General features: G+C 51.5%; 1 protein-coding gene across 5 annotated transcripts in view; it reads left to right on the top strand.

Moving 5' to 3' along the window:
* Nucleotides 1-13,306, top strand: part of Ap2a1 (adaptor related protein complex 2 subunit alpha 1) — a 29,867-nt gene that overhangs the window by 10,344 nt on the left and 6,217 nt on the right. For all 5 annotated transcript variants that reach the window (XM_063261978.1, XM_063261976.1, NM_001395093.1 and 2 more), the window contains exons 2-8: nucleotides 2,023-2,091; nucleotides 2,186-2,328; nucleotides 2,487-2,680; nucleotides 9,945-10,074; nucleotides 10,453-10,554; nucleotides 12,147-12,255; nucleotides 12,878-13,028. In XM_063261978.1, the coding sequence (XP_063118048.1) occupies nucleotides 2,023-2,091; nucleotides 2,186-2,328; nucleotides 2,487-2,680; nucleotides 9,945-10,074; nucleotides 10,453-10,554; nucleotides 12,147-12,255; nucleotides 12,878-13,028 (898 nt within the window). The remainder of the gene's footprint in view (nucleotides 1-2,022; nucleotides 2,092-2,185; nucleotides 2,329-2,486; nucleotides 2,681-9,944; nucleotides 10,075-10,452; nucleotides 10,555-12,146; nucleotides 12,256-12,877; nucleotides 13,029-13,306) is intronic.

The following is a 13,306-nucleotide window of genomic DNA, read 5'->3' as shown; positions in this document are numbered from 1 at the left end:
TAATCCCAGCACTCCGAAGGCACAGGCATGTGGATCTCAGAGTTCAAGGCCAGCCTGGTCTACAGAGTGAGTTCCAGGACAGTCAGGGATACACAGAGAAACTGTGTCTCAGAGAAAGCAAAACCACAAACAAACACAGCAAACAAACAAAAAACTAACCAAAGCCTGGGATGGCAGGCCAGCAGTCAGTGCTGTCCTGTGCTGTACTGAGCTCTTCCTAGAGGAAGATCTGTCCAGGGCTGGACACAGACAGGCATGACAGCTGCTAGTGGTGTGACTTGCTAGCTACATGTTTCTGATGGAAAGAAGCAGTCCAGTTTATGTTATTTTCTCTGTGTGTGTGTTTGTACTCGTGTGTGCATGCACATATGGGTACGCATGTCAAGGTCAGAGGTATTTCCTCAGTTGCTCTGCACCTTACTTGATGCAGATGTTCTCACTGAACCTGGAGCACATCTGAGGATCTGCCCTCCACCACCCCAGCATTGCAGTTGTAGATGTGCTTCCATGCCCAGCAATGTAGGTGCTTTCCAAACTCAGGTTCTTGTGTTTACACAGTAAGCACTTTGCCCGTGGGGCCTTCTCTCCACCCCCACAATTAATTTTAGCTATTTATTTATATAACCCAGCACATTCAAAATACTGCCATTGGAGTCAGCGTCTTGCCATCCTTCCTCTGGTTTCCCAGTGCTGCCGATGGAACCCATGGGTTGGGTGTGCTAGGCAAGCCCACACTGAGCCTGCCCCTAGCCCTTTGGGGGTTGGTTGGTTTTGGTTTTGTTTGTCCTTTGAGATAGGGCCTCACTAGCTGTATGGCCCAGACTGGTGTCATACTCAAAACCCAGCTGCCTCCGTATCTCCAATGCTGGGATCACTGGTGTGCCCCCATGATGGACAGATTATAGCATTTGAGCCCTGGGTGTTCTTGCTCCTTACCACTTGTTTCAGTTTGAAGTCACCCCGGCCTGGCTGCTCAGGGACTGCCCGTCTGCCATGGCCACCCAGACTGTGTAGCTCTAAGATGAGGTGCTAGTTTCAGGGACTTCCTGTTGGGGTCACTGTCAGATGGGAGGGTGTATAGCTGCTTGGGAATTAAGGGCGGAGGTTAGTGGCATTTGTGGAAGAGGATGGCGTGAATGCTCCTCAGCCCTGGCTCGCTCACCCAGTGTGTCCTGGAACTGACCAGCTGTTAATAGAGTGCCTGCTGTAGGCCAGGCACCGGCTGCAGCCCTGCAGGCACTTGTACCCATACCCATGAAAAGTATTATAGCAGTAATGAGTTTCTTGGACAAGGAGAGTGGAAAGCACTTCTCTAAGGAAGTTAGGGAGCTAAGACCAAAGTGGTAGGACTCAGGAATGGCTGGAGGCTGAGGCTAATGCCCCGTAGCCCAGAGGGGAGGGATAGGAAGGAGGCAGAGAAGCAGAGAAAAAAGCTGCCAGAGGAACCAAGTTATGTGCAGGTTGTGTTCAGGTGAGGTGGTGATGGTGTGTCATAGTGCAGGGACATGTCTGAGGTGGGGCACTGTGGGGTGAGGTTCTGTTAAGAGGAAGTGAGTGGACAGTGGAGTCTGGGGCTCCAGTGGACAGTGAGAATGGCCAGAGACAGGCAGCATACAGGCTCGAGTACATGGGGCAGCAGACAGCCGGCCCCGTATCACAGAGGGAATCTTCTGTCAGAGCAGAGGTTTAGAGACAGTGTAGACACAGGGCTTAAGAGGGCTAGGATAGGAGGAAGAAAGGGGTGTGGGGAGGGTACTGTCAGGTGCTGTTGCTGAGGGTAACGTCAGGAGCCAGCAGAACTATTCAGTGATCGGTTGGCCACAGCTCTAGGAGGTGCTTAGGAGCAGAACATGAGAGACAGGCCTTTGGGCTCCCATGGAAGGCAGACCGCTCCAAAACCAGCCCCAGCACTCTGCAGCTCATGGGCCACCGGGAAGAGAAGGGGTGGCAGAAAGCTTATAACCTTGCCACTGGTGGCTGGTGGCTGCCTATGGCCTTGTGTGCCTTGCTCTCTCTCCACAGGCAAGAGCAAAGAGGCTGAGATCAAGAGGATCAACAAGGAACTGGCCAACATCCGCTCCAAGTTCAAAGGTAAGCTGCCAGCCCAGGACCTGGCAGGGGCCAGGGCCCAAGGTGCTTAGAAGAAGCTTTCTGATATGGCTTCTATTCCTTTCTTCTGCCTCAGGGGACAAGGCCTTGGATGGCTACAGTAAAAAGAAGTATGTGTGTAAGCTGCTCTTCATCTTCCTGCTTGGCCATGACATTGACTTTGGACACATGGAGGCTGTGAACCTGCTAAGCTCCAACAAGTACACAGAGAAGCAGATAGTGAGTGTCAGAGACCGGGTGGGCGCTGGGGCACAGGGAGGGGGGCTGAGGTCTAGATCCCTGGATTTGAGGGAAGGAGGGCTGGGGTCTGTACTGCTGCATGCGAGTCTAGTGTCCTTTAGCCACAAGTGCACAGCTGTCCCCTCTCTGCCCCACAGGGGTACCTGTTCATCTCAGTCCTGGTGAACTCGAACTCAGAGCTGATCCGGCTCATTAACAACGCTATCAAGAACGACCTGGCCAGTCGCAACCCCACCTTCATGTGCCTGGCTTTGCACTGTATTGCCAACGTGGGCAGCCGTGAGATGGGCGAGGCCTTTGCTGCCGACATTCCCCGAATCCTGGTGGCCGGGTGAGGCTCTGGGGACCATAGCAAAAGGGCAAAAGCAGGAGATGAGAGCCAGCCTTGTTTATAGCACCTGCCTAGGTTCTCACACCGGGTCTCTCTCATGTCACCAGGCTGCCTAGAAGGTGTAAGCACCCACCCCACCCATGTTCGGGTGTCAGAGACACAGACAGCATTAGTATCTCCTATGGATACAGTGACTCATCCCTCATCTTCATTCAGGAAACCGCATCTGCCCTGTGCGTGCTACTGATGGCTGACACTGGTGCCACCAGCAGAGGTGGACAGTCTCGGTGTCATAGCTAGGAAGGTGTCCAGTGCTTGTAGTGTCTTCTGGGTGAGGAAAGGCAGGATTTTCTGACTAGTTGGGTCAGCTGTGGCTCTGTGTTGTCCAACTAATTCAGGAAGCTTCCCAGCTGTTGTTTCTGAGCAGTTTACATCTGTTTGTAACATGGCTCTGATCCTTGGAGCAGCAGTGGCAGGAGACCCTATGTCCCCAGGTGCCAGGTCCTGGGGACGCACAGGTGGGCTGCAGATGTAGCTCTGCTAATGGAGCACTTGCCTGAGGTGCAAAGGAACATGGGGTCCTTCCTCCTTGGAACCTGGAAACCACGTATGGAGGAAAAGGAACAGAAGTTGAAGGTCGTCTTCTGATAGTCACTGGTTTCTTCTTCTTCTTTTTTTTTTTTTTTTTTTTTTAAGACAGGGTTTTTCTCTATAGCCCTGCCTGTCCTGGAACTCACTTATGGAGACTGGCCTTGAACTTAGAGATTCACCTACCTCTGCATCCCAAGTGCTGGGGTTAAAGTGTGCACCACCACACCCAGTCTTTTCTAAGTTTTAAACCTATTTATGATATTGGAGAGATGGCTCAGTGGTTAAGAGCACTGGCTGCTCTCCCAAAGGCCCTGGGTTCAATTCCCAGCAACCACATGGTGGCTTAAAACTGTCTGTAACTCTAGTTCCTGGGGATTGGATGCCCTCCCACAGACGTATATGTGGGCAAAACAGCAGGCACATAAAGTGAAAAATAAAGATAAATACATCATTTAGAATTTAAGTGTGTGCGCGCCAGAATAAACAGTTTGTGAGGAAATCTCTCTCTTTCTAGGTAATTTATTTTTGTTTTATGAACATTGATTGGTGTAGTATCTGCATGCATGTCTGTATGAGGATGCAAATCCTCTGGAACCAGAGTTACAGACAGCTGTGAACTGCCATGTGGGTGCTGGGAATTGAACGTTGGTCCTCTGAAAAAGGAGCCAGTGTTTTTAACTATTGAGCTATCTCTCCGGCTCCGGGTGCTTGTTTTCCATGTGTGGGAGTGTGTGTCTATGTGCAGGTGCACATCTGTGCAGGTGGCCAGCACCATGGGATCCTCTATAGCCGGAGTCATAGGAGTTTGAGAAGCTACCTGACATGGGCGCTGGGAACCATAGTTGGGTTCTTGGAAGAGCAGCAAGTGCTCTTAACTACTGAGCCATCTCTTTAGCTCTGGGGAAAAAAAGGCTTTCATTAAGAAGTCAGAAGGGATTTTCCAGGAGGTGATGGCTAATGTTCTAGAACAGCCAGGAGTCAGAGATCACCTGAGGATATGGGTGCCTTCGAAGGGCAGAAGGGCCCAGCAGGTGCCAAGGCTCTGGGGTCCACCAGGGATTCTCTGTGGATGGAGGATAGTGAGTACGGGAGAGACTTTGGGGAGTCTACCTCTGCTTCCTGTGGAAGTTGGGGTGACTGGTGTCTGTCAGGCAGTTGAAAAATAGGAGCAGTGTTGTCCTTTAGAAAAACCACGGTGGCTGCTGTGCCCAGAGGTGAGATTTCTATTTCTGGCAGTGTAGACAAGGTCCTGCTGGTGTTCTTGACAGTGTGGTCACCCAGTGATCTGGGTGTAGTGAAGTCTGTGGGAAGTAGGAGAACTGTGACAAGTCTGAAGTTAGCCTGGGCTACACTGAGAGACCCAATGTCAAAAAGAAAAGAAAGGCTTTATTTTGAACAAAGGAGCAAGAGTTAATATTCGTTAATGGAGCCTTAAGCCAGCCAGTAAGTGAGGCTCATGGAGGCCCAGCCAGGAGCAGCCAACCCTGACAGAGTTGGTCTCAGGCAGTCTGGGCTTCTAAGGCCTTTTGTGATCTGGGAGATCTGAGTCTTTGTATTTTTGGGTGGGTGGGGGGATGTAGCCTCTGGGAATAAAAAGCTTGTCCAAGTAGAGGGTGTGGGAAGCCACACATCAAAGTGTAGGTGTCCTAGAAATAAACGCCCCTGGGAACTGTGTGCAAAGGAACCTGTCTCCATCCTTGTCACGGAGCATCCAGAGTTGGCTGCCAGCCTGCTCTGTGTGTTTGTTTGAAACAGGGTATCATGTAGCCCAGGTTGGCCTTGAGCTGATCCTCCAGCTTCCTCCATCTTTTTTTTTTTTTTTTTTTTTTCGGAGCTGGGGACCGAACCCAGGGCCTTGCGCTTCCTAGGTAAGCGCTCTACCACTGAGCTAAATCCCCAGCCCCAGCTTCCTCCATCTTAATGCTGGGATTGCAGGCCCCACCTCCACAGCTGCCCCACACTGCCTGGGTCACAGACACCCCCACCTCCACAGCTGCCCCACACTGCCTGGGTCACAGACACCCCCACCTCCACAGCTGCCCCACACTGCCTGGGTCACAGACACCCCCACCTCCACAGCTGCCCCACACTGCCTGGGTCACAGACACCCCCACCTCCACAGCTGCCCCACACTGCCTGGGTCACAGACACCCCCACCTCCACAGCTGCCCCACACTGCCTGGGTCACAGACACCCCCACCTCCACAGCTGCCCCACACTGCCTGGGTCACAGACACCCCCACCTCCACAGCTGCCCCACACTGCCTGGGTCACAGACACCCCAGTTCACCTCTGAAGCAGTGTAAGGCAGGCAGGGCTGAGCACCGGCTGCCCCAGAGGGTCCTTCAGAGATTCGTTATTTCTATCCTGTGTGTACGGGTGTTGGGACTAATGTGTATGTACCCCATGTACATGTATGTAGTGCCCACGGAGGGATGCTGTGAGCAGGGAAGAGAAGCAGCATGAAGGTGGGCCCTGAGGTGGTCCAATGTGCTGTGTCCAGGTAGGGCTAGAGGATGATCTGTCATACAGGAGGAGAAAGATTAAAGGGCCATTGTGGGTGTAGCACTGGGGAAACCAAGGCAGGAGGATTAAGAATTTAAGACCACTTTACAGTACAGCCAGATCCTGTCTCCTAATTGATTAGTTAATAGATTTTTGTTTTGTTTTGTTTTTAAGATTTATTTATTTCATTTATGTGAGTACATTGTAGCTGTCTTCAGACACACCAGAACAGGGAACCAGATCCTATTACAGATGGTTGTGAGCTACTCTGTGGTTGCTGGGATTTGAACTCAGGATCTCTGGAAGAGCAGTCAGTGCTCTTAACCACTGAGCCATCTCTGCAGCCCTAGTTAATAGTTTTAAACTCAAAGTTTGAGCTAGGCTCTCACCAGAGAACCCAGGCTGATTGCTTGTCTGCTTTTGGTTCGGTTTGCTTGTTGAGATGGAAAAGTGCAGCCCAGGCTGGCCTTGAAGTCACTAGGTAGCTAAGCATGACTTTGAGTCGTTCCTCCTGCTCCTTAGCCTCTGAATTTAGACAAACATACAGCACCTGTCATCTGTTTGTTTTTGAGGTAGGCTTTCACTGGGCAGCCTTAGCTGGTGGGAGCTTTTGGTGATTCCTATATAGTCATGCACCACCATGTCTAGCTCAAATCTCTAATTGTGCACAGGGCGGTGTGGTCTTGTGTGTGAGCATTAACCACCACCCAATTCCAGAGCACTGTTGTCTCTCCCTGAGAGAGCAGGCCCTGTGCTGTGCACAGGTCTGTCACCCCTCATGCCTTGGAGTCCACTGGTCCACGCTGAGGCTTTGTCTGAAGTGACGTGGAATGTGAAGTGGCCAGGTCTGTGGCTTTTTCACAGCAAGGTGTGTTTTGAGTTTGTTCATCTGTCTGTGGTGGGGTCACACTTGATGTGGGCTCAGTTGGTAAAGCAGTTGAGGTGCAGTCGTGTGGACCTCGTGTTTGGAACCCACAAGCACACAGACAGGCAGACCTCTGAGCATCATTGCTTTAGCTCTAATCCCAAAATAAGACAGACAGCTACAGGGGAGGTTCCTAGTGTTGATTTCCGGTCTTCATCTGCACATGCACACACATTGTGCACACATAAAAACTGCACAGTACACGCATATAATACATGTACTATATAAACATGCACACTATGCAGACATATATACTACACATACACACACACCCGAGCCTGACAGAGCATGTTTTCTGGCCATTGTCACCAAGCTTTACCTTTTGGCAGACATGCTGTCCTTATCCAAGTGGAGTCTGCAGTGCCCTTGTGTTGGCTTCTAGGCGTGAAACTGTTAGGTCAAGGTTTTGTTTTTGTTTTTTTTGTTTTTTTGTTTTTTTTTTTTTCTTTTTTCTTTTTTCCGGAGCTGGGGACCGAACCCAGGGCCTTGTGCTTGCTAGGCAAGCGCTCTACCACTGAGCTAAATTCCCAAACACCCCCCCCTTTTTTTTTTAAAGATTTATTTATTATATATGAGTACATTGTAACTGTCTTCAGACACACCAGAAGAGAGCATCAGACCCCATTACAGATGGTTGTGAGCCACCATGTGGTTGCTGGGAATTGAACTCAGGACCTCTGGAAGAGCAGTCAGTGCTCTTAACCGCTGAGCCACCTCTCCAGCCAGTTTTGTTGTTTTTTAAGACAGGGTTTCTCTGTGGTGCCCTGGCTGTCTTGGAACTCACTCTGTAGACCAGGCTGACCTCAAACTCACAAAGATCCACCTGCCTCTGCTTCCTGAGTGCTGGGACTAACAGTGTATGCCACCATGCCTGACCTGGGTTGATTCTTTTTGGGACAGGAGTTTGTTTGTTTGGGGGACACAGTCTCATAGAACCCAGGCTGACCCTGAAACCACTACGTAACCCACATGGTCCTCATTCCTGACCAGACTCTGCCTCAGCCTCACAAATGGGATGGTGGTTTGGCTCAGCTACCAAACCCACCCATCTTAGATCATTTACTTTCCAAAGAAAAGATACCGAATCTTTACATTTACAGTAAGCCTACAGCTGGGCAGATAGCAGCCCTCTTTCTATGTCGACTTCCCTATCGATAACTCCCCCATATTTCCTCTGGGCTGCTCCTCCTCCAAGGCCATGCTCTCCCAGTCTACCTGGCCTATGGTGACTTCGTCTTTCTCTTTCCTCTCTCCTTATGGTCTCGGCTTTAGACCCCAAACCCCAGGAACCAAAACCTCGCCCATCTTCCTTGTGCCCAGCTACAGGCTGTAGGCATCTTTATTGACCTGTCAGGGATAACTTGGGGGCAGAGTTACATAGCATCACCACTTGGTGTATGTGAGGGTCTCCTCATAGGGGCAACCTGATCTTGGGGGCCTGTATTTAACATTATAATAAACACAACAGACCAAACCTCTAAGGATTGGTCTTATTTTAAACCGTGTGTGTGTGTGTGTGTGTGTGTGTGTGTGTGTGTGTCTGTCCATTTGGTTCATGCATTTGAGTATAGGTATTCTTAGAGGTCAGAAGAGGGAATAAGGTCCCCACTGTTGGGAGTTAACAAGATGCCTGTGAAGTGCCAATTTGGGTCCTGAGCAGAGAATATTAACTAACCACTGAGCCACCTCCTCTCTTGCCTTGACCCTTCTATTTTTGTTTTAAGATAAGGTCTTACTGGGCATGGTGGCACGTGCTGTTACCCAGCACTCAGGACAGATTTATGTGATTTTGGGGCTACTCTAAAATACATAACTGAGTTCTAGGCTAGCCAGGGCTCTGTGGTAGGAGATGATCTCAAAATGGGTGGGGTGAAGGTCTTGCTTCATTGTCAGCCTGACCTTGAGCTCACTCTGACATCTAGACTGGCTTTGAATTTAACTCATCTTGCCTTAGCCTTTTAGGGCTTGAATGACAGATGTGTCACCAGCCCCAACTTATCACAACTTTAAAAAACATTTATTTTTATGTGAGTGTGTGCTTATGTATACCAGATGTGTACAGGACGCCACAGAGACTGTTGTATTGTCTCTGGCTTTCCCCTCTCCCTTCCTGCTTCCCTGAAGTCAGCTGGGTCTGGGTTCACAGTCGGATCCATCTTTCCTACCTGGCTGCATCCTCAGGCATTGTCCTTTACACCCAGCCTGAGCAGCACGCTGGTCTGTCTTCTGTCTAGCTTCAGAGTTACTGACCAGGAAACGGACAGGAAGACAGAGAAACCCACCTTCTTCACTGGAGAGTTGACACGTGGAAGAAGGCTGGGGCTGAGCTCCACTAGAGTGTTCACCTAGCATACCCAGAGCCCTGCTTTCTGTCCTCAGCACCGTGTAAACCATGTATGGTGGTGTACATGTCTCATCTGAATGTAGACAAGGGGTCAGGAGTTGAGGTGCTCCTTGACTAAACAGTGAGTTCCATCCCAGCACTCAGGTGGCAGGTGGATCTCTGTGAGTTCAAGGCCAGTCTGGTCTACAGAGTCAGTTCTAGGATAGTCAGGGCTACATAGAGAAACGTCTCAAGAAACAAAGGAAAAGGTGTAGATGGGTGGGTGGGGATCCAGCCTAGACTGGATTAAAAGACCCAATCAGCCAACTAATTAGTACGTTCTCAAGATCCACTATTAAAGAGAAAGCCAGAGAGCTGCGACATAGCTGGAGGGTGGCAGGGTAATTGCCTGATGTGTATGAAGCCTGGGTTCCAGCCTCAGCTTCTTACAAATTGCACATACCTGTAATCTCAGCCCTGGGTCGATGGCAGCCGAAGAGTCATAAGTTGAAGGGCAACCTTGGCTCTTGAGGCCCTGATTATAGTGTAAGGGGCTGGAAGTCCAAAGTTGTCAGCCTAGAGTAGTAGGTGGGAAGGGCAGGGCCTCTAAGACTTCAAGCAGAACTGTTTCCAGTGTCCTCTGGTTTGTTCTGTTCCTGACCCATCGGTTGCAGGCAAGGTCTTAGTGCACCGGTGTGTTCCCCAGTGTGTCTGCCAGTCTCTTCATAATTACAGCAATGCTGTGCACGAAGGCGCTCATGGTGCACATTTTGCCTGACCCTGCCAGTTGTTTTGTGGATGAGGAGAGTGCTTTGGGGTTGCCCTGGCTTCCAGTGTTCTATCCTGGTCACATGGCAACAGATAGGATGGCAGGTGCACTGGAGCCTTGTAGCTCTGACTGCCCTTCGGTGTCCCCACAGAGACAGCATGGATAGTGTGAAGCAGAGTGCAGCCCTATGCCTACTGCGTCTCTACAAGGCCTCCCCCGACTTGGTGCCCATGGGCGAGTGGACGGCCCGGGTGGTGCATTTGCTCAATGATCAGCACATGGTGAGGTGCCTGGCTGCCCTGCCCTCAAGTGCCCGAAGCCCTTGTCTTGACTTCTGCCAGGGACCCCATCTCTGTCCTGACATTACAACCCAGATCTCATGCCTCTAGTGTTTATGTCCTGTCCAGTTTTCAAGAAATCTTCCTCCTTCCTTGATAACTCCTTGGCTGTTTGGGACTGTCCTTATCTCTGACACAGCACCCTAAAAAGATTTGCCTGTTTCTGAGCCCAGAGATCCCATAGCAAGGCCATGCAAAGACTTACCCCACCCGGGACTCCCAGCAGCCCACCCTGCTCCTGGCTCTTGAGGTGACGTTCCCTGTCGCCAGGGCCTTCCTAGTGACACCTAGCATGAAGTCCCTCGCCTGCGCTCCTTGCAGGGAGTGGTCACAGCCGCTGTCAGTCTCATCACCTGCCTGTGCAAGAAGAATCCAGATGACTTCAAGACCTGTGTCTCCCTGGCTGTGTCTCGCCTAAGCCGGGTGAGTGCAGGGTCACACTGGCCGCGGGAGGGTCTGGCTCCCCATGTCTGTGATATCTGTCTGTCCTCCCTTCCCTAAAAGGCAAGCCAGCCTGTGCTTAAAAGCCAAGCAAGCGGGGCTGGGGATTTAGCTCAGTGGTAGAGCGCTTACCTAGAAAGTGCAAGGCCCTGGGTTCGGTCCCCAGCTCCGGAAAAAAGAACCAAAAAAAAAAAAAAAAAAAAAAAAAAAGCCAAGCAAGCTCTACATTGTCTTCATCCAGGCTGTGTGTCCCAAGGCAAACAGCTGTATTTCTTTGTGCTTTTTTCCTACCTGGTTCAGGGGCTGATGTCAGTGCCGTGTGCAGCATGGCCGCTGTGGCTAAGGCGCTGACAGCTCCCATGCCTGCTCTTCCTCCTCCTCCCTCCTTGACCTCCCACCACCTCCACTGCTGTCCCCAGGGCGCCCCAAGCCTCTGTGTGCCTGGCTCTCTGAGTCAGACCTTAAGGCTGACTGCCCTGCTGAAAGGGAGTGTGACAGGGACTCAGTCCAGACTACCAAGAAGGGCTGTGCACCACGGCTTGCGCTCAGCATCGTGGGACCTCGTGGAGGTCCTAGTCCAGTTTGGGAGACAGGAGAGTCTCTGGGGGGATGGCAATCCAAATGGAGACTCAGAAAAAGAAAGAAAGGAAGGAAGGAAAGAAAAGAAAAGAAAAGAAAAGAAAAGGAAAGAAAAGAGAAGAAAAAATATTGTCTGTGAGACCATAAATGTCTCAGATCCTTGGGGAGAAGGAGCACCTGTGCCTACCATTCACTCTGTCCCCGGCTCCTTGTTACCACACATCTGAGTGTATTAGGTGCCAGGCCCAACAGGGAACAGAGATGAGGTCATTGCGTACGGCGTGTGCTCAGGTCACTGGCACAGAGCCTTGTGGCGAAGGCTTCCTGGAGAAGGTTGTTTTTGTTTTTTTGTTTTTTGTCTGAGACAGGGTTTCATTGTCTAGTCCTGGCTGTCCTGGAACTAACTTTGTAGATCAGGCTGGCCTCAAACTCTTAGAGTTTGCCTGCTTCGGCCTCTGGAGTGCTGGGACTAAAGGCCTTTGCCACCACTGCCCAGCTTGCAGAAGGATTTCGAGGTGGAGTTGGAGGTGGTGGCCCTGAGGAGTGATTGTCATACGATCTAACCTGTGCTGGACCAGAGACGGAGGAAGGATCAGACCCAGCTTCTGACCCTTCAGTAGTTCCTCCGTGCTGAGGATGCAGGAAGCACGGCAGTTAAGGCTGTAAGAGGCAGAGCCCAGGAGTAAGTAGAGGCTCTAGGCTGCCTTAGGGACTGCCACACAGAACCAGCAGAGACTTTTGCTCCACTGTTGCCAGTGTTGCTTGGAAAATTCAGAGCGAGGCGCTGGGGCACAGTACACACACTCAGGAGGCTGAAGCAGGAGGATCTTGACTTTGAGACTGTCAGGCTTAGTTCTGATCCCACCCTCAGACCTCTGTATATTCAGGCCTTAGCTTCCCCTTGTCAAAGCTGACTGCCATGGTGTCAGGTGTGGCTGTGTGCTTCAGGGCACAGCCCCCTCTGCTGCTCCGCCCATCATCCCTTCCTTCTGTAGATTGTCTCCTCAGCCTCCACTGACCTCCAGGACTACACTTACTACTTCGTTCCTGCACCCTGGCTCTCTGTGAAGTTACTGCGGTTGCTACAGTGTTACCCACCGCCAGGTAAGGCCTGTGGGCGGCCAGCATCTGTGTTCCTCCTGCCCTGTGCAGCACCTGGGGTGGCACAGCTCATCCTGTCTTGGGCCCACTAATCTCTCAATGGCCCTTCATCCTGTGGAGTGAGCTGCTTACCATCCCTGCTTTACAGAAGAGGAAGGACGCTTGCCCCACTCTGCCTGGCTACTGTCTGTGCAGATGGGGTAGTGAGGCCCTTTGGGCACGCTGATCAGCGTTCTTCCTGTTGTTAAACTCTTAAGCACTGTGTGCAGTGGCCTTCGAGGCTGGGGGCTCAAGAGTCGTCTCTTAATCTCTGGGTAGCTCGCTCTTGGGAAAGCCTAAGCTCCACGGAGGCTCTGGGACAGGCTCCTGGGTTCTCCATATCTGTGAGAAACCTAAGGAACATCAGTGCAGCAGAAGGGGAAACTGAGGCTCATAAGAGCAGACTCTCATTCTCAGCAGAGTCAGTATGGGGTGTGTGGGAACCCAGACCTAGAAATTGCTGTTCTTCGTTAGAAGGCAGAGGCCCAGCCCGGGACTGCCAGGCTTGGAGGGTGAGAGCTACAGTAGGCTGCACTCTTGGGAGCCCACTAGACAGGGGTCAGCCACTTACCCTCCCTCTCCCCAGAGGATGCGGCTGTGAAAGGGCGGTTAGTGGAGTGTCTTGAGACTGTGCTCAACAAGGCCCAGGAGCCTCCCAAGTCCAAGAAGGTGCAGCACTCCAATGCCAAGAACGCCATCCTGTTTGAGACTATTAGCCTCATCATCCACTATGACAGGTGCTGTGGGCAGAGGTGGGGGCAGTCGGGGGCCACTGGCCTGTGGAAGGGAGGCTGGCATCTAACCCTTGGGTCAGAGGGACAGCAGGGCCTGGGAAGAGGACAGTGTGAAATGGTCCCCTCGGATGATGCAAAATCGTTGCATATCTTGTCGGTCAATCCTGCATACTGAGGATTGAAGTCAGGGCTGGTTTCTACTGGCTGCGTCCCACTCTAGTGCTTATCTCTGGGTCCTTGAGGGTTCCTAGGAGGAGACACAGTAGGATGTTGGGGTGGCA

The sequence above is a fragment of the Rattus norvegicus genome, chromosome 1 (assembly GCF_036323735.1).
Source record: "Rattus norvegicus strain BN/NHsdMcwi chromosome 1, GRCr8, whole genome shotgun sequence".
In the NCBI taxonomy this organism is placed as follows: domain Eukaryota; kingdom Metazoa; phylum Chordata; class Mammalia; order Rodentia; family Muridae; genus Rattus; species Rattus norvegicus.
Note: the sequence above shows the minus strand (reverse complement) of the source record. Positions and strands in the feature narration are given on the sequence as shown.